Source organism: Salarias fasciatus, chromosome 17 (assembly GCF_902148845.1).
Source record: "Salarias fasciatus chromosome 17, fSalaFa1.1, whole genome shotgun sequence".
Lineage (NCBI taxonomy): Eukaryota > Metazoa > Chordata > Actinopteri > Blenniiformes > Blenniidae > Salarias > Salarias fasciatus.
The window spans coordinates 7,087,851-7,108,197 of NC_043761.1; the positions used below are offsets into that span (position 1 = coordinate 7,087,851).

Sequence of the window (20,347 nt, forward strand, 5' to 3'; positions counted from 1 at the left end):
CCGTGTCTGTTGCTGTGGAAATACCGGCCAGAGACTGTTTTGTGTGATACAATGCTATTGCATAAATATATCCCGGAGTATGTTCACACCATAGCAGCTCACACCATAATGCTTTTATTTAATTGGAAATTAATTAAATACATAAATAAGAATAGGGAAGCTTTTTTTTCCCCCCCTTCCCTGCTTCCCATGGCAGTTATACAATCAGTTTATCTTTATTTTGGCCCTATTTTCTTGCATTTGTGTGTGGTTTTGTGTCTTATTGCCGACACACTAAAAACATCACACACTTCTGGCATGTCCCATCTGGCATGTGGCGTCACAAATTTCCCTCTCTCTCCCTCCGTTTCTCTCTCGTTTCTGTCCGCGTCTCTTCCTCCATCGTCACTTTTTCTTTCTTTTTTTTTCACCTTGAGCGGGAGCCGCGCTCTCCGGTGTGACCTCGATAGCCGCGATGTTTGCCTCTTTCTCCCACGATGCACCTGGAGGGGACATGGCCATCTTCTGGGGCCTGTCAGAGAGAGAGGCTGTTAGCGCTTCTCCCATGGGGGGTGAGGGTTGGCGGATGGGGGGGGGGGGTCGGTTGACAGTAGAGATGTCCCTCTCTCTCTCTCTCTGTCACACAAACAGAGGCCGCGCCGCTAATGGGCTCTGCTTCCAGAGCTTTTTAGCCGCCTTTTCTCTTTCTTTTTGTGTGCGTGTGCACGCGCTCTCAAGTATTCATTTATTCATGTCATCCTTTTCTTCTCCTTCTCCCCACTCCTGCCCCACCCTTCGCTCCTCTCCTCCTCCTCCTCCCCTGTCTCTCTCTCTCTCTCTCTCTCTCTTGCTCTCTACCTGTCTCTCCCACCTTGCAGCAGTTGTACGCCGCCCAGCTGGCGGCCATGCAGGTGTCCCCGGGGGCCAAGCAGCACGGAGGCAGCCTCCCACCTCAAGCCAACCTGGGCACACACTCCCCACCCACCAACACACACTCGCAGAGCGACAAGGGCCGCAGCTCCCCGCCGCCAAGCAAGACCAAGGTACGGACAAAACACATCTGTGTGTCTGTGTGTGTGTGTGCGCTTAAAATCCGGCCAACAATGCTGCTTGGTCTGTGTTTCCCACAATGCAATGTTGTTTCAGAAGATGCAGATCTGTTAATATCTCAGATATTCAAATTTCAAGTTACTTCTGGCTGGAACTGAACTTCCAATATTTCAAACAAGTTTAGTTTTTTTTTCTCTCTCAAAAAGTAGAAATATTGTCACAGTTTTCTAAAATCGGTCTCTTTTGAGATCAGTCACAGCCAGATCTGACTTTTCTGTATGCAGCTTGAACTTTTAGTGATTGAACGATGTGAACAGGATTGTGCTGCATGAAGTGAAAATGTGTGTGTCTATGTGTGTGTGAAGCTTGTTTGGCTCTTTCTTGCTTTGCTTCTTGTTTTTCCACCCGCCTATCAAACAAGTGTCCCGAGCAGCGACGCGCCCCTCGAACGGCGCCCCCCCCCCACACCTCAACAAAGCCCCCAGTCACCCCGCCTCCGCAAAAATCAGACTCTTCAACTTTACCGCTGAACTCCAGCTGGCGTCTGGTGGCGGCGGCAGATTCGAGGATGTATTGGTGTTTCTGCAGTTTTCTCGGCTGGCTGCCCAATGGGGGCCTTGTGTCCATCCAAGTGGAATTCTATGAATATCTGGTCTGGCTTTGGGACCCTGACCACCTCCCCCTGCTCACACACACACACATACACACACACTGGCATAACCCCATGCCTCCAGCCATCCTCTGTCCACTATATGACCCCCCACAAATGTAGCAGTCAATCACAAACACACACACACACACATACACGGATTTATGTAGACAAACATATAATCTTGCAGAGTTTGACAATCTGAATTCAGATTTGAGTTTCACTTTTTTTTTAAAATGTAGAAGTGCCTCAACTTTCTTCTCTTTCATTTCAATCCCTTTACTTTTCTCTTCTTTCCTGATCTCCTTTTCTTTTTTTTTTTCCATTTTACTTTCATATGATGCTCTGTCCCCTTTATGCACTCTTTCCTTTACGACTTTTACCCTCTGCATCCTCACTCCTTTCCTCCACAAGGTTCTTAAGTTAAAAGAGCTCACTCTACAAACACACACACACACACACACACACACACACACACACGCGTGTGCATGTGCACACGCACGCACACTCTTACTGTTGGGAGTGGCTCATGGCTCAGATTAAAGCTTGTGGTTGACCTCAGAGCTTGTACTACTGCTCTCTTGTCCATCAGCCCCTCCCTACATCTCCAACAGGACACACACACACACACACACACACACACACACACACACACACACACACACACACACACACACACACACATCACGCCGCACTGTCACACACATCTTATTACCATATATATGGAGTTGGGCTGACAGGCGAGTGCTGCGGCCTGCGGTGGAGGGAAAGTGGGGAGTCGTAATGGCCTCCCCCCCATCCAGCGGGAGAGGCCGACTGGGGAGTGGACCAACCTGGACCCCGACAGTCCCTGTGGAGCCAAAATACCCGACTGACCACTGAGTTGTTGACAAAGATTAGAGACATTTTGAAGGATACTTTCTTTCTATCATTCGTTCTTTCTTTCCTTCAGACTCGCCACTAATGCATCCTCCCTCATTTTTTTTATTTTTTTTTCTTGCCTCACACCGTCTCTTTTTCGTCCGTCTCTCCTTCTGGCCGAGTGACATGTATATTTCAGAGGTGCGCTCCCCCTGTGGGCTCCATCTCTGGTCTCCAGTCATTTAAAGGCCCACCGCCTGCCTCTGCTCACAGCTGTTTGGACTCGGGCGCACACCGCTTAAGTGCTTTACCCTCGGGTGAGACATGGACACACGCGCCGGCTCCAAAATGCGCACACGCAACACACAGGTGTAGAACAAGACACCAGCTCGGAACCATGCAGTCACTTTTCACACCCACGCACACACATGCTCGAATCACTGCTGCCGACATGCAGTTTTCATATATGCAAGAGTGGGTCTGCAGATGTAGGCAGGCACGCATGCAGACCCGGACAGTGGCGCGCTGGAAATTGTGCACCATATGTAGCCCATTCGCTGATATGCATCACATGCACGCAGCGGCTAAACTAACCTAAGTGTACTTAATCGGCTTAGCAAAGTGAATTTTGAATTCTCTCTTCTCTATGACTCTATTTCACTGCATTTTACAGATAAGGTAATGACATTTCTTGTCAATTGTATGGCTTCTAATTCAAATATGCTGATTATCTACATAAAATATGTCAATATATTATCATATTACAGTTCAAATATGCAAAAGAATTCTTAAAATCATCTTTAAACATTTGGATATTATAGTATAAACTATACTTTCACTACTTGTGTGCGGTTTTGCTGTTTGTACTTGATTGAAGGATTTGGATTTGTCTTCTAATGCTTCAAATCAATGTCCGAGCTCTCGCCGCATAAAAGAGGATATACACTGGCACTTTGTGTGCTCTTATGAGCCTGGATATCCATAAAAGTGTAAGGTTTAAAAGGGCTACCAAAGGGTTTCATCTAATCCATTAAAACTGACTTTCCAGTGAAAAGCCTCACATTTCAGACGCTGCAGGAAAGTGAATAATTCTTTTAATCTGATGAATCGTGTCGAGGGAACAGGCCTGTTCCAATTAATTAAAAATATTAGAAGCAAAAAAAAAAAAAAAGAAGAAGAAGAAAAAAAAAGAAAAACAACAAACAATCATGACTATTCGCTCCAAATGAAAGAAAAAAAAAATGTGATGTGTATTTTTATACGCGAGGAGTTAAGTTGAAACGCTGCCACGTAAGAAGCAGTGGCATGTCTGCCCACTCTGTGTCCTCCACTGTCTAAGACAATTTGATATGACAATATAATTAATATCCACACAGTCGCTTGTAGCTGGAAGGAGAGGAAGCGAGGAGGGAAGATGGAGAGACAAAGAGAGGGCGGCACATTTGAGGGTCTTGACACGGCCACAGCTTCACACACCTACACACACAGTTACACACACACACACACACGCGCGCGTGCATGCGCGCGCGCGTGTGTGCAGACTTGACTGGGATAAACAGCAGCGGCACACACACTTGTCCTGTTAATTGAACCGTCAGCTCCCGTGATAAGATGCAGAACCCTGATGTCGCTTTCACATGTCGGCGTCGGCAGAAGTGAAATACAGCCCACACACACGCACGCACGCGCGCACGCACACACACACACACACACACACACATTATCTCTCCCCTTCTGCTTCCTCTCCATCTCTCTGTGTCCCTCTGGCTCTCGCTGTCACTCTGCATGTTTTCGGTCTCAAAGCTGGAGACTGTTTCATCAGCCAAGAGAGACACAAAAGCAATTGTATTAATTCAAGACTCCAAGCCTTTCAGAGGCTTTAGAGGCCTCGCATGCACACACACACACACACACACACACACACACACACACTCGAACACACACGCACACACACACACACAAACAACTCAGTCCAAGCCTCTCAGCTCCACTGTCTAAACTAATTCCTCCACACTGGCATAATGCAGGTTGGCCACCTTCCCACCGCAGGATTTGGCTTGGCGCGAAGAGGAAACTCCCCCATCCACTGTACAAGAGGCGGAGGCATTATCTATTTGTAATAAATATTCAAACGCGTTCCCAGCCAAAGCCCACCATAATATGGGTCAGGATTGAGAAGATCCCGCTCAGTTTCCTCCTTTCTCTCCTCTTCTTCTCCGGCCCATTGTCTTTGACTAAAGGCATCTTTGGAGGTCCTCTGTCTGTTTAGAAAGACATCGTTGTCTTACCCCACCGCATCACTCCCCCCCTCCACACCCATCTAATGAAGGACAATCCGGTTAGGCCTCCTCACACAGGCACGCACACACACGTACACACACGCTAAGTGGTGATCGCACACACGCATGGGCGCGTACACATGTAGGGGCTTAATTGGAAGGGTTTAATTGAGTTGTGAGGGGCTCATAAGGCTTAGTACGACTCAAGGAGTGGGAATCAGGAAAAGTCGGCCTTAATGAGTGAATATACCGCACACGCGCACTCGCACGCACGCGCAGACAGACAATGCTCTCCCTCTTTTTGGATCCCACTGTATGCCGGTTTCTTCTCCGCCTAAGCAGCAATTACACTAATGACCAGAAAATAAAGGCAAATAATGTCTCTTTTCTGTTCTGCTTAAAGGTATACATTCCACTACAATGGGGCCACACCTGTGATGCTGAGAGTTGTCTTCACACGTCCGTGTGGTTTCAGAAACAGCCACTAAAGTGTAATTCTGACGCCCGGGTTTGACACTGTTGTGGAGTGTCTTTAACTGGCTGGCCCATTAAGCTGTCCCTTGCCCCCATGTTGTGTCTGGCTTTTAATTGTGGAGTTTTAATTACACAGAGTGGTCTGTGTACATCTGGCCCCTCTGCGATCTAATTCCTCCCTTCCTGTCATGTGACCCTCGGAGGTTCCCCCTGATTGGATTAGGTCATCGGCAGGGGTGATGTTGCCATGACGATTAACGTGATAACAGCCCCCGGCGTGGCGCAGGGGTCCGCATGCCGATCTGTGTGCGTGGCGTGTGTCGGCCAATACGGCGACAGGAGCGAAGCTGGTAACATTACCGACATGAGCCTGAAACAAAACAAAACAAAAAAAAATTCCCCCTGCTTCTTCAGAGGCTGTATTGATTGTTCAGAGCGGCGGCTCGTGAGCGCACGTGTGGCTGCCTCCAAGGCAGAAAGTGCTGCCCGGCGCACTCGTTCACATGTTCACGACCATGAAGGTCCCCTCCTCCTAATGGACCAAGTGCACATTGAAGTGACAGGACAGTTGGCCGTTGTGTCTGCTGTCTGATACTTTGAGCCGCGGCGGCGTCTGCAGACTCTCGCGCCGTCAGAGGGAGGTGTTACTCACTGCGAGAGGGGAGCAGTCCGCTGTGGGTTTGAAGCTCTCCGCCTCGCGCGTTTTTCGGCCGTTGCCCTTGTCGTCGGCCTTGTTTGAAGCAGTGTGACAGTGCATGTTCGCCGCATGTGGAGTGTGCACGTGCATTTGCATGAATTGCTCCCGCCCGGCGCGGTTCGGGACGCCGGTCACTCTGCATGTGAATGTCAGTGGTTTGCAGCAGTGTTTGGTTGTGTACCGTCCCTGGGCAGTGGCATGCACCCTGTCATCCGCCCCGCCGGGCTTTGCCTCAGATGTTTCTCTGCATGGGCAAGTGTTAAAGCCTCCATTTGCGAGCGGTTTGAAGGGAGGGCGGGGGGTCCCCGACCCCCGCCCTCCCACCTCCAGATTCCTGACGGTGGTCACAGCAGGCGAAACTGTGCTGTTTTGGTTTTTGCAGGACAGTGAGGGTGCACAGCCACTGAACCTGTCGGCCAAGCCTAAGGCATCCGAGAGCAAGTCACCCAACTCCCCCCCAACTTCCCCACAGGTCCCTGCTGCTGCTGCCGCCACCAAGCTGGGCCCTGCCGGCTCCATGAAGCACAGCGTTGCCCCCTCCAGCATTGGTGGACCACCGGCGAGAGTCAGCTCAATAGGTAAGTGGATTTAGATGTTCAACACACACATTCACACCACAGGTAAGGCAGAAGAACAAACCAACTGGACTGTTATGGTTATGTTAGTATCTGCTGTAATATATTAAAAGAAAGAATGTTTCTTTGCTTTGTTACTCCACTTGTTGTGAAGACTGTAGTAAAAGGTTCTCTTAATCCACAGTCCCAGTAGCAATAAAAAAAAAAACAAAAACCCCAAATATTTCAACGTCCAGCACTCGGTCCAAATTCGCCGCGTCGCGAGACAAACGTGTGCGCTGTTAACGTGGGAGTTCAGAGTCAAGTGCAGGAGTTTTCCCTGAGATGAGATTTAGCGGCCTTGCATTAGATTTTAAAATACATTGATTTGATGTGTTTTGCTGGTGAAGGAGCTTGGATCAACACGAGAGGATAATTGATTTTCTCCCACCTCTTGTCAGAAATCATTGAGCAGAAGGACGTAGAGGGACTGGAGGGATGCGCCACTCTCTGCAGCACTTTTACGCCACGACATCTGAGATGCATTCTTGTGAGATTGACAGTCAGTGTTGTAGAAATATAAATATCAACATGCATCCTTCTGATAGTCGGGTTCAGATACAGTCAATTCTCTCTTTTTTGCACCTTAACCCACTGAGACCTTGAGCAACAAATATGAAATTCTTCTGTTCGCATCAGATGTGACTTTAATGTGTTTTAGATCACACAATCGATCAAGACCGATTGAGTCATGTGGCTCGAAAGCGGAAACTGCACAAAATCCACAAATGATAATAAAAGAGTCTAAATAATGCCTCAAGTCTTTAAGGGTTAATAACTGCAAAGCACCAGTGAAGTTGCTGAAAACGCGCCTGAGGAGCCGCTCATGGAGAAGCGAGGCCGTTCAGCTCACTGATGCACTAATGACCAAAAATATACTTGTTGTCAGTGTATAACTGGTTATAAAATTCGTAAAATCGGAAAAACCTTATTGTTTATTTAACAGCATAACATCTAAAATAATTCTATCGTGCTTCACCAGTTGTTCTACGTAAATGTATTGATCAAAACTGCAGAAATAAGCGGGTTTTTTTTTCCCCCAAATAAACACACCTGCAGTAAAAAAGTTGTTAAAATGTGGAACCGACAGTGACGATAAACTTCACAGGAGGAAACAGTCATCGTGACAGTGACAGGAACAGTGTTTTCCTCGCAGTGGTGCCATTGTTGCGAGTGCCAGTGCCATAATCATACCCGGCCATATGCACCCATACATAAAATATGACATAAATGAATCACTATTTTGTACTCCTAATCCATTTTTCACGCAACGCTGATAGTTCAAATATTACACATATGTAACAGGCTATAATTAGTGTGTTTGTGTTTTTCTTGCGTGTCGCTATTTGCCCGCGGGGCTGCTTCATTGTTATGTGTTTATTAGTGACTGAAAGAGACAGAGAGACAGAGGAGTGAGGGGATAGAGAGAGAGAGAGAGAGGGAGAGAGAGAGAGGGAGAGAGGGATTAGCACTTTTTTTTTTTTTTTTTTTTACAAGCAATGAAGCGGGGGAATAATAAAGAGAGGAGTGCATGACAGACAGGAGGTATCACCAATGAGATTAGACAAGCCTCTTACATGAGCCAGGACAGCGCAAACACCCAGCAATAATGACACAATGACAGCGCACACACTCAAACGCACAGTCAAATACACACAAAGGCTCACACACACACACACACACACACACACACACACACACACAATCCCACCACCTCCTCCTCCTCCTATGCAATAGGCAGTTAGTCATTTTTTTTTTCTCTCTCTCTCCCTGACTTCCTGGCTAATCTCACTGTTTTTCAACAAATCGCCGGATTTAATATCAGATTAGTGGATTTTCAGTCCCAGATGTTTTTTGTTCAGAAAAATGGATTACAGTGTTTAAAGTTTGTGTGTGATCCCCGCTGAATTACGAGCGCCTGGGAGACCAGCGTGTCAGATCCCCGGTACGCCGGGGGCTCGCTGTCCCATCTGCCGGCGCTGAGTTTAGCCGCCGGTCACCCGGCGCCGCCGATATTGCAGTCTAGAGTGGTGTTAGGAGTCCGGCGGCGGGGTTCTCAGCGGAGGGAAGGGGCAAGTGAACGTGAACACGCGTTCGGCGTGGTTGTTTCTGATGTGGGAAGTGAGCCTGGCTGTGAATTCATGTGGTGGGAAAATTAACAACCACTGAATTTACCCTCCTTTCTTTAATGAGATAAATAAAGTGCTTTGAAACACTTAATATTAGCAAATAACTTCTTTTCTTCCTGTTTTCTCTAATATTTTACTCGTATTGTATCTTTGAATCATGGTTTATTTTCTGAAATTGTATAATTGCAACAAATTTATGAAAAATTATAATTGCAGCTTCAAAATGCTGCTCACCCAATAAATAAAAGACATCACTCTTCGTCTAATTTAGATTCACCGCTTCTGTTTATACCAGAGAAATGAGTTTAAAGAGTGTGATCACTCCGCCACAGTGTCCTGTTTTGACGCCCCTCGTCCTTCAGGCGTGCTCTTCTTCCCTCTTCGCCCCGTCGTACGTCCATCTCCACGTCTCAAACCGAACCGAAGGGCTGTCAACGCCTGTAACGTCCACCTCCATCACACTTTTGTCTTCGCAGCATGCTGCCGCTCCCCCGAAACCCCCCTCCCCTGCTTCTGTGTTTTCCAAAAAGTATTCCGTCTGTCTGAAGGGAGAGGGGGGGAAAAAAAAAAAAAAAAAACACTCCTGTGTTGGTACAGCGACCAAGAGAAGGAAAAAGATACCCTCTCCCTGACACACACACACACACACACACACACCCCTATCTGGGTCACATTCACTTGTCTGGATGGTTGGCATTTCTGTCACTTTAAGCAACACACACAATCATGTGTGCAAGAATATCTATCAGCCCCCCCCCCTCCCCTCTCTTTGGACTCCAGATTAAAATCGACTGCCACCCGATTCCGTCGCCCTCTCCTCTGTCCTCCCTCAACCCCCCCTGCCCCGCCGCCGCCGCCCACCGCCACCCCCACGCGGTTTTTGTTGTTGGCTCCGCTCGCATCCAGATTTTCCGGTTATGACTTCTGAAAGAGTTCACAGCTCTGTCATTACCAATCTGAAGCTGGTAATCTGGCCTGAGATGGCATTAGCGGTGCGGATTAGCGCAGATAAAGGCCTGGTAAGCCCGCCGCGGCTCTTTGTTAAGAACTAACCCGGCTGATCGAGAGGGGCGATAGCCCGGCGGCGCGCACCGACTCCCGCGCGTGCACGCGCGCACGCACGCACCGCGGTCGGAGCAGATGCCTCGGACGCCTCTTCGGAGGCTAAGCCGCAGAAATAATACGAATAATAGGCGACGGGAGAGACGTGATCTTTGCGCGGCGGCGGAGCAGATGTTCTCAACTGGGGAAATTAGCAGGACTTTTGAGCTGTAATAAGAGTCATCTGGCCACCTCGCTTCAAAGTGGAGCTGCGTGGGCTCGGATGAAAAGCGACGGATCTGTCAGATGTGTGTGTGTTTTAAGCGGTCAAGGTCTTGAGAGAGTGGCTGTTTATACTATTCTGAATGTGTGTGTGTGTGCGTGACAGCAGGTGGGGAGGTGGTGGGCAGCTTGTAGCGACTCTGGCTAGGGGGCACGCTCTGACTCACACGCCCAGCTCGACAATCAAATGGTCAGTGTGTGCGAGTTAGGCACGCACACACACACACACACACACACACACAGATGCCCCGGCAAACTCCCCTCATCAAGTGTATGTTAATGTCTTTACCTCATGGTTCAGGAGAAGATTTATTCTGGATGAAAAGCTCCTGTCAGCAACCCAAAAATAAACCACAAACACACACACACACACACACACACACACACACACGCATGCACACAAAGAGACATGTTTATTTGCTCAACTGTAAAAGCAAATGCTATTCCAGTTCATCTTGTATTCGACTCACAAACTCTCAGCTTCAGTTTCAGGTAGATTTTCTCTCTCTCCAGCGTCCTGCCACTGACTTTTCTCTCTCTCTCTCTCTCTCCCCCCGTCTCCCCATGTGCTCGCCTTCGTCTGCGCCTCAGCAGACTTGTTGTCGTCACTGTCCTCAACCGCCTACCTGAACGACCACGAGGCCGTGACCAAGGCCTTCGCCGAGGCCCGGCAGATGAAGGAGCAGCTGAAGAGAGAGCAGCAGGTCCTGGACGCCAAGGTGGCCGCCGTCAGCAACCTCAGCCTCAACAACGGACGCTCAGACAAGGTACGCCGCGCTCGGAACTCCTGCTGCGCGTGATAAAATGCAGATTTTCGTTCAAAACATGTGTGGGAGCCCCCTTCAGAAATAAATAAAGATCAGTATATTTTATCCTGGGTGAAAAAAAAAAAAGAAGAACAAGAAAAAGGAAGGGATTCTATATTCTAAAGACAAAATATATAAATCCACTCAAGTCTCCAAAGTCGTCCCGAGCGGTACGGTCTCATTGTCAGTGTGTGTAATAATTTGTCTTGCCATATGCCATCCCTGCTGCACCATGTAGGAGGTAAATCGGTGTACAATGTACTCGCTGAAATGTGTTGAAGCTAAACAGGGCCAGATAAGGTAAAACCAGCAGCGTCGCGGAGGTAATGAGTGTGTCTGCGAGGCGCACTGCAGGGCTGCGCGCACGCGTGTGTGTGTGTGTGTGTGTGTGTGTTTGTTTGTGCGCGTTCAGTGTACGTACGTGTGTGTGTGTGTGGCAGAGCGGAGCGTCAAAGAGACGGTAATGTGAAATGACGGCGCCGGCTCCTCGGCAGCGTGGCTAAATTGTGGTTATTTGTTAAACACATTGGGAGTCAGCTGGTGCACGCACGCACACACACACACACACACACACACAGATCCACACACACACACAAACAGTGTGCTTGAAGCATCTGCACCGCTGACATTCAACAGCTCTATCTGTCTCTTTCTCTTTCTTCCTTTTTCTCACTCTTTCACAAGACGTGTTTCAGGCAGTCAAACACTGATCGGCAGATTCCACCAGGTTCATTTTGCTCATTTACACCCGACATTTTCAGTAAAATCCTCCTTCATTTATACGTTACTTGTTTACGTGCTTTTGTCAGTGAGTATTTATGTTTTCTGAGCAATTCCCCTGAGAAAAGAGGAAACACGGGAGCATATTTTATAGTCTGTTCCAGATGCTTCTTAAAGAAAGAATGGTAAAAATTCCTTTTTTTTTTTTTTTGCTTATTAATTTGCAAAATTTTAAAAATGTTAAGAAATTAGTTTAAATTTTTCTTCTTGTGACTTTAAAATGGACTACAATAATGAAAGAGATTAATTATTATTTATTGTGTTAATATTTGTACATTTTCTTCTTGAAATACTAAATTTTTAAAATAAAACAAATAAAAAAAAAAGGAATTACAGAATTATTTTTTCAAACCATTTTGTTAGAATGATTTATTTTGATCTAGGTTTAAATACAAGAAGTGACTATGATTTTTTTTTTTATTTTTTTTTTTATATCCCCCCCCCCCCCACGTTTGCGCGCTGGCGCCGGCGCCTCTTCCCTCGTCCCCCTGGCTTTGTGCAGCGCGGGGGAGAAGCCGGCGATCCCTCGCCGGCGTTCGGGATACAACAGTGTCACGTCTTTGACACACTGGCAGGATTAGTTTTGTCGCTACTTTGTGTCTTGGCTCCAGTGTCAGCCATTCAATCCACTTTTCTCATGTACTGTACCGGGGCTTAATGTCAGACTACGCTGTCATCCACTCCGTCTCCCTGTTCGTCTTCATCTCTGCCTCACGCACGCACACACACACACACACACACGCACGCGTTGCGTAAAGTCATTTCAAAGAGCACATTTAATCTTAAAATCTGAAAGTGTGAGGCACATTTTGTGCTCTCTTTTTCCTGGAACGGGGTTTCAATGAGCCATTCATCTGTGCCAAATGAGGAAAATTCCCCAAATATTTTTTGATGTACGTACAAAATGATTGAATATCTCAAGCCCATTGGCTGGTAATTGTGCATTTATAAACACATTAAAATTCGAAAAGGAAAAAAAAATAAAATATACTTGTGAACTGCTTGAAAAGGGAACAAAAAACATTTGTTTCCTGCGTGTGCGTTGCTTTCAGCCTCCCTCGTCCCTTCCTGTCTATTTATACCAATCTAGGGGGGAATTATCTCTAACAATTAAACTCTATTGGACTAAAAACAGAGAAAATGCATTTCATTATCATTCTTCCCTCCCTCCATCCAGCCAGCCAGCTCGTCAGGGTCACATGTAAATGGAGAGGGACACTTTTTGGAAGGTTGTTTTAGAAGACGACAGTGTTTTGGGTAGCGCTCCTAATCGTATAATTAAACTGTAAAACATTGGCGCACTGCAGCGTGTGTGTGTGTGTGTGCGGGCGTGTGTGTGTGTGTGTGTGTGTGTGTGTGTGTTCTTCCGTAGTCAAGTCCGCCGAGTGCTCCGGCTGCTTGCATTAAGCATGTAAATGCTCAGTAAATCAGCCTTTTATTGGTTGTAATAAATACCCAGGGGGCCGTGCGGCGTGGCCTCGCTCTCGTCCGCGCCGCACTCTCCCGTTCTCTCTCTCTCTAATGCGTCGACCCTCGGGGGCCTCTGCAAGAGAGAGGCGAGCCGCGGCACTCCACTCGCGCAGGTGGCTGCCAGGAGTCGCTGCACACACACACACACTCGCACACACACACACACATTATAATACTGGGGTATTCACACAAAGCGGTAAACATCCAAATAGGAGTAAATGTAATTGACATTCTTGCACATGCAAACGTACACACAGATGTGTGTCGAAGCATGCGGGCATCCAGCACTCAAACAATTTGAGGCTGACATTAACATTTCCGCAAAGTGACACTGGAATGAACCAAAACACAAACTATGGAAATCATCTCTCTCACTGGTGTAGTTTTTTTTTTTTTTTTCCCCCCCACCCTCTGGATGTGAATCGTTTTTATTCACTTTCATTTTCTTTTTTTGTTACTTGCTTTTTTCTTCTTCTATCACATCTTTTCCTTGAAGACAAATAAAGAGTCGCCTCTTATTTCTGATATTAACCCTTCAGAGCTGGTTTTGCGGCGGCGGCGTCTGCGTTTTTAAGGAGAAGTTGTTTGGTTTTACTACAGATCTGTGGCTTCATTCATTCATTCATATATTCGCAGCGTGTGTGCGTGCGTGTGCGTGTGTGTGTGTGTGACTCAGTTGCTGACCGACCGCAACTGTGAACTGTTTGTGTTGTTTAGGACAAAGCTGCCTTGGAGAGTCTGAGTCAACAGCTGAAGCAGCAGGCGGAGGACAAGTTCAGCCACGCCATGCTGGACTTCACCATGAGCGGGGAGTCTGACGGTAGGGACAAACACACACACACACACACACACACACACACACACACACACACACACACACAGTTCAGGCACGCTGCAATTCAGCTAAAAAAAAAAAAGTGTGATTTTTTTTTTCATTTTGAATAAAAATAAGGAGCTGAATGACATATGAAGCACAAACACAACGCAGCATGAGTGCACTCACAATACGACCACGTTCAGCAGGAGTGTCACTCACACTCTTCACTCAAGTGTGTATTTCTGTTTCAAAAAAGAAAAAAAAAAACACTGATTTAACTTGATCACTCCTGAATTCGTCCCCCTCCGCAGGCTCCCCCAGCGTGTCCGACTCCAGAATATTCCGCGAGGCTCGAGGTCGGAGCAGCAGCGAGCCGCACATCAAACGGCCGATGAACGCCTTCATGGTGTGGGCCAAGGACGAGCGGCGGAAGATCCTGCAGGCCTTCCCCGACATGCACAACTCCAACATCAGCAAGATCCTCGGTAAAAAACAATCCAGACGCACATCGTCTGAGTGACGGGCGCCTCCGTCCTGCCCTCATCACCTAATCTGAATAACGAGAGGAAGATCTGCGGATTTCCCCGCTCGCTCGCGCACACACACACACACACACACACAATACACACTCGTAGTGATTTCTTTACAAGCGGTGGCATTGTGTAAGCGGCTGTTAATGAACGGCTGGGGAGAGCGCGGCTCCGACAAATGATGATATAATTCATTATGCATTAAACAAGCAGCGCAAGGCCGCCTGACATTTCCCCCAGACCGCCGGGATCGGCCCTGACATTTTAAAGAGCTCCTAAGCGTTTTATAACACAGGGAAATCTGGTTTTAATAAGCCTCCTCTCTCTCTCTCTCTCTCTCTCTCTCTCCCTCTCTCTTTCTCTCGATTGCTAACAGATCGCAGAACACAGAGAGAGAAAGACAGAGAGAGAGAGAGAGAGAGAACGGCCAAGTGCTGACAGCTTTTACCCATTAAACATACAGTAGTCAAGTGCAAATTCAGACCAGATATGAAACACACAGGGGGAAGACATGCTCAAGATTACACCCACACACACATGCGGGGGAACTGATACGACAAATGTATGAGCGGAGAGCGAGCCGGGAGAGATGACAGCAGGTTAAGTGAAGTCCTCATTAGCGGAGATGAGTACCTGTCGTCCCCGCTGCTCCCCTCATTAACCCCCTTTTTCCCTCCGCCGTCTCTTTCCGGGCGAAACCGTCGTGCGCGCGCGCGTGCGTGTGTGTGTGTGTATGTGTGTCTGTAAGATGTGTGAAAGTGTTCTTTAAATGCGGTGTCGGCATGTACATGTGAGCCACGCAGACACTCGCGGCGTAACTGATGCCCGTCGCCGATATACACGCTCCGTTTGAATCACTTCGGACTGATCTTTATCATCCGGTCGCCGTTAAAACGATCACGACCCGTTTTACCGGCTTATTACACGCTCGCTGCTTTTGCCGTTTTTCATGCTGCATTTTCACAACTGTCTGTCTCGGCTCTTTGTAGCCTCTTTTTTTTTTTCTCTCTCTCTCTCTTGAAAGAGCCTAAATTGATCATTATTGTCACTGATGATAGTTTTTTTTTTTTTTTTTTTTTCTTTTTCCCATCCAGGCTCGCGCTGGAAAGCCATGACCAACCTGGAGAAGCAGCCGTACTACGAGGAGCAGGCGCGCCTCAGCAAGCAGCACCTGGAAAAGTACCCCGACTACAAGTACAAGCCGCGGCCCAAACGCACCTGCCTGGTGGACGGCAAGAAGCTGCGCATTGGCGAGTACAAAGCCATCATGAGGTCCCGCAGGCAGGAGATGAGACAATACTTCAGTGTGGGGTGAGGGAGCCAAGAGACGACAGCGAGATTTGACTCGTTCCAATCCAGATTTGAAATTATTCGCACAGCTGAATAGTTCATTTTTAACACATCGAAACCAACGAATACAGTATATAGTGGAATTAATTGCCACGTTATTTTTCCTTTTTTTTTTTTTTATCTTTGGTGGTTTTCTAGTGTTTTTTTTAATTTGTTAGGTCAAAGAAAACAGTTACACTGTGACAACTTCATGCTCTTCGGCCATGTCTCTTTTTTAAAAGCACACTAATTCAATATTTCTCAAAGCTGGCAGTTAATAGAGATGTCAATAAACAAATGATTTCCACTTTACTTCTGTTCTTAGGTAGATATTTGTGGACATTAATTGAGTGATTAAAAATGTAAAAATATATTACTCTATCACTATAATAGTAGTGTGAATGTGTGTGTATGTGTGTACTTTTTAACTCTGTTTTTCCATAACAATACGTACTTTTGCCTTCTCAGAAGGTTATGAAAACACTGTTTTAGGGCCTCTTCAACTAGTCGTAGCAACATTATCTGATTCTGTTTTGGAAAAAAAAAAAGAATTCTTAGAAAATGTAGTTATTTTAGACATTGAGATGTTTCAGGGTTGCAGGATTTCGCTTGATATTTGCTCTTTTTAAAAGGTCAAATCAAGTCTTTCCTGGCCTTAAAAAGCACAGCTGGTACAGAGAAGTTGTCTGTACGTTTGCCGGAAAGAAAAACAAAAAAAGAAATTTAACATTTTTCCTTTAAAAAAAAAAAAAGTTTATTTAGTTCTGGATTGAATTCAGTCGGTTTGAGATTGTGGATTTTGATCCGTTGGAGCAGTGACATTTGCTGTATTTTTAGTCAGGTTTTTAATTGACTGAAATGCTGAAATCTCCCTCCCTCTGTGTGTGTGTGTGTGTGTGTGTGTGTGTGTGTGTGTGTGTGTATACAGGCAGCAAGGCCAGCTCCCCTTGTCCTCGGCAGGCGTGGTTTACCCCGGCGCCCTCTCCATGGCCGGAATGCCCTCCCCCCAGATGCCCTCCGAGCACTCGAGCATGTCCAGCAGCCCCGAGCCCAACGCCAACCACCACCCGAACCCCCATGTGACCGGCCTGAAGGGCGACGAGCCCCGCATCAAGGAGGAGGAGCTGCGGCTAGACGACAGCAACGGCGACGTGTACGACGACTTCGACTACGAGGACGAGGAGGCGGACTACGCCAGCGACAACGAGAACCACATCACCCAATAGGGCGGCCTCGCCGCCCGCCCAGCTGGTTAAATGTCACACACACAGGAAAAACAAAAAAACTATTAAAAACAAAACAAAACAAAAAAAAAACCCAAACCCAACCAATCAGGAAGAAAACTCTCTTTTGCCAATCACCTTGAGAAACAATTTCACCAGAACGAAAAGCCACCGACTTCCCCCGTTCCTCTTTAACTAACATGGACTCTTTTTAATAGAGCCAGCTGCCCCCCCCCCCCCCCCCCCCCCCCCTTCCCCTCCCCCCCTCCCTGAGTCCTGATACCAGCATCTGATCAATCAACTGAAGCACAGGACCCGTCACTCACACTGACTGTTACACAGAGCTGGTGTCCGCGGGGCCCGAAGACGACCGCCGAGCCCGGGGGAAAACGTTCCAGTACTACTGCGAGAGTCTCGAGCGCGACGCCACGAGTGAGGAGAACTGCCGACTGCTCTCAGAAAGCAACCTTTCAAGTCCTGTTTGTAGAAAAATTTAAAAAAAAAAGGAGAACTTTTAACAAGTGGACCTGTCAAAGGCGAACAGACGACACTTTAAAGATGGCGGACCTGTTTATTATCAAGAGACACTTTTAAAAAAAAAAAAAAAAAAAACAGCTTTTTTTGTTCTTTGGTTCTATAATATTCTCACTCAGGTACACGGTGCCAATAAGTGGCTTGTGAATGTGATTTGTTGTTTTTGTGCTACAAGTTTGAATAATAATAGAAAAAAGAGACATTTCTTTTTTTCCCCCCCACCCTTTTGTTGTAAAGCACCTGAAAGACATCAGACGTTTATTTTTAACAAAAAGATATGTTTTCTTCTTGGGCCTGGCAGTGTTGCTGCCAGCGGTTCCCCCCGCCCCCCCCTCCCCTCCCTCTGTGTTTTGGTGACAGCCCGCCGTCCCTTCCTCCCCCTGTTCTGGGATCCAAACGGGACAGTCCAGCCAGGACTGACCAGCACAGCGTGGACTGTCCCACTCTGAGCGGATTCTCAGGGTGTGTGTGTGTGTGTGTGTGTGTGTGTGTGTGTGTGTGTGTGTGTGTGTGTGTTGGGGGGTGTAAGTGCGGGAGTCTCTCTGGCATCGAGGAGCAGAAACAAAAGCACTGTGTTTGTGAGACAATCCAGCAGTTTCCTTCTCGCTCCGTCCCTCTCATCTCGATCTCGTCCAGGGCAAAACATCAGTACGACTTATCGCTGTGTGTGTGCGTGCATGTGTGTGTGTGTGTGTGTGTGTGTGTGTGTGTGTGTGTGTGTGTGTGTGTCGGAGCGTGTGTCAAGTGTGCTCATTTACAGGACAAACACTCTTCCCCTTGAAGAAAACAAGCGACGCATACACACAAACAGGCAACTCTTGCTGCTGCTGTTATTTACTGCACACACACACACACACACACACACACTATTGTTCTGTTTGTCAGTGTTTCCTCGCTCCCCTCCAATCACGTTCGTCCTGCTGAGACACAGCGGTCGAAGCCGAGGTGAAGTCAGCCAGTCAGTGTTTCTGTTTGTATTTGAATTCTGTATTTTATTATTTCTCTTCAAACTGCCTCTTAGTCTAATAATATTATTAACAATAATTCTAAGGATGGTCAACGTTTCCTAAGTTTAGTAAGTTATGTACAGTATAATTTATTTTTCTCCTCTTTATTGGGTTTTTATGACCATATGAAACTATGACAGTCGATGACGCATTCTATTTAGCTGTTAGTTATTTAGATCTAAACAAAAAGTTGTCATTTTACCTTAATTTTTGTTTCCCCCCCCAGTTGGGGGTTCCCCTTCTTTTTTCAATGCGTTTGTTTTGTATTAATCCCGCGGAGGGACGGGCGGGTGGAGTTGGGACAGCATCCGGACTCGCCGCCTCGCTCTCCTCCGAGCTGAAGACCTTTCTATCACGTCCAAACCCATTTCTAAGAAGCACTCAGCCTCTGCGCAGTCAGAGAAAAAGAAGAACATGACTTTTTATTGTTATTATAATTTTATTTGTAATGATTATCATAATGTATAATGTGAAGTTTCCTCTCTTTTTCTTTTTTTTTTTTTTTTTTTTTCCTCATTGGGAATCGGTTTCGTTTCTTTTTGGAAGCTGTTTTCCGTGAACTGAGAGACCCGTCCCGGTTTACTGGGCCTGGCCGCCTCGCCGCGACACAGCGGAGCACCTTTGGCCCGGATCCACGCCACACGTACATGCACAAACACAATCACGTCCGCACGTCACACATTTACGACGAAGAGATTATCATGACAAACCAAACCAATCTGATGCTGTCCTTTCTGTTTTTCCCTGTACATATTTTTTTTTTTTTTTTTGTGATAGCAGTGATTTTTTTTTTTTTTTTTTTTAATGAATAATCATAGGAAAGCAGTGTTTACCGTGATCTGCCAAGGGTGTGCCGCTGTGCGCGTGAGCCGACCGGGCGCCTCGACAGTATCTTTACCTTGTCATCAGGAGCCCTTTGCTTTGTTTGAGCTCCACGCGATGCTACAGGAGCCATGACTACTCTTCAGGTGTGCCGTCACGTGGTGATCCCCACAATCATCCCCCGCTATAGATGTTCGCTACGCGCCACATAACCAGCTTCTGGGTCTTAATTTTGCTGTATAGTCACCCCCAACCCCCCCTCCCCGTTATCACACCATTGTTCAACCCAATGCTGGAAAGAGGCGGGGGGGGGAGGGGACTAAGTGGATCGATCCGTGTTTTTTTATGAGGGTGGGCGAGGCATTTAGACATCAAATCATCCCTGCTGGCAAGGTTTGTCCCCCTATCAAGACAATGAAAATGATGATATTATTTAAGACAATCAAAGTCATGAGTGGAGCTCAAAACAAAGTAAGAATTATTACAAGTAAACAAAAAAAAAAAATATCTTACCATCTCAACTTGAAAAATCAAGAAAGATAATTATGTAAATATAACATAGAGTTATAGATTTATATTTTGTTCATAACACAGTGTAATATAAGTTGTATATTTCTTTTTTTCTCTCCCTACTGTCTCTTTTATTGATGTTATCCATGCCACAGAAAAGCAAGAGTCGCTGTGCTCTCACAAAAAAAATGAAGAAAAATATCAAAGAAATAAAGAAAAACAGGAAAAAAAAAAAAAAAAAAAGCCGTGGGCTGCCACCACCATCTGTTCTAAGTTCACTTTTTTTCAGTATTACTGCCAGACAAGGCTCTAATAAAGACAGCAATGTGTTCAGTAAAACTTGTGCTGGTCCTGGTCACTTCTTTTTCGTCCACACATGCCTTCACACAATGGTTCTAACAGCTCGGACGCTTTCACGCAAACATATAAATACGCCGCGCTTTATTTTTAAGCGAGTGGCCGCG

General features: G+C 46.7%; 1 protein-coding gene across 14 annotated transcripts in view; it reads left to right on the forward strand.

Annotated features, from left to right (window-relative positions):
- Nucleotides 1-20,125, forward strand: part of sox5 (SRY-box transcription factor 5) — a 204,515-nt gene extending 184,390 nt beyond the window's left edge. For 8 of the 14 annotated variants that reach the window (XM_030113519.1, XM_030113518.1, XM_030113520.1 and 5 more), the window contains 7 exons: nucleotides 858-1,022; nucleotides 6,372-6,567; nucleotides 10,647-10,822; nucleotides 13,829-13,931; nucleotides 14,240-14,413; nucleotides 15,553-15,769; nucleotides 16,716-17,733. In XM_030113519.1, coding sequence (XP_029969379.1) covers nucleotides 858-1,022; nucleotides 6,372-6,567; nucleotides 10,647-10,822; nucleotides 13,829-13,931; nucleotides 14,240-14,413; nucleotides 15,553-15,769; nucleotides 16,716-17,013 — 1,329 coding nt within the window. In that variant the 3' untranslated portion in view covers nucleotides 17,014-17,733. Of the gene's footprint in view, nucleotides 1-857; nucleotides 1,023-6,371; nucleotides 6,568-10,646; nucleotides 10,823-13,828; nucleotides 13,932-14,239; nucleotides 14,414-15,552; nucleotides 15,770-16,715 lie in introns of all 14 variants that reach the window. The other 6 variants (XM_030113514.1, XM_030113516.1, XM_030113515.1 and 3 more) reach the window with 5 other exon arrangements.
- Nucleotides 20,126-20,347: the final 222 nt, after the last annotated feature.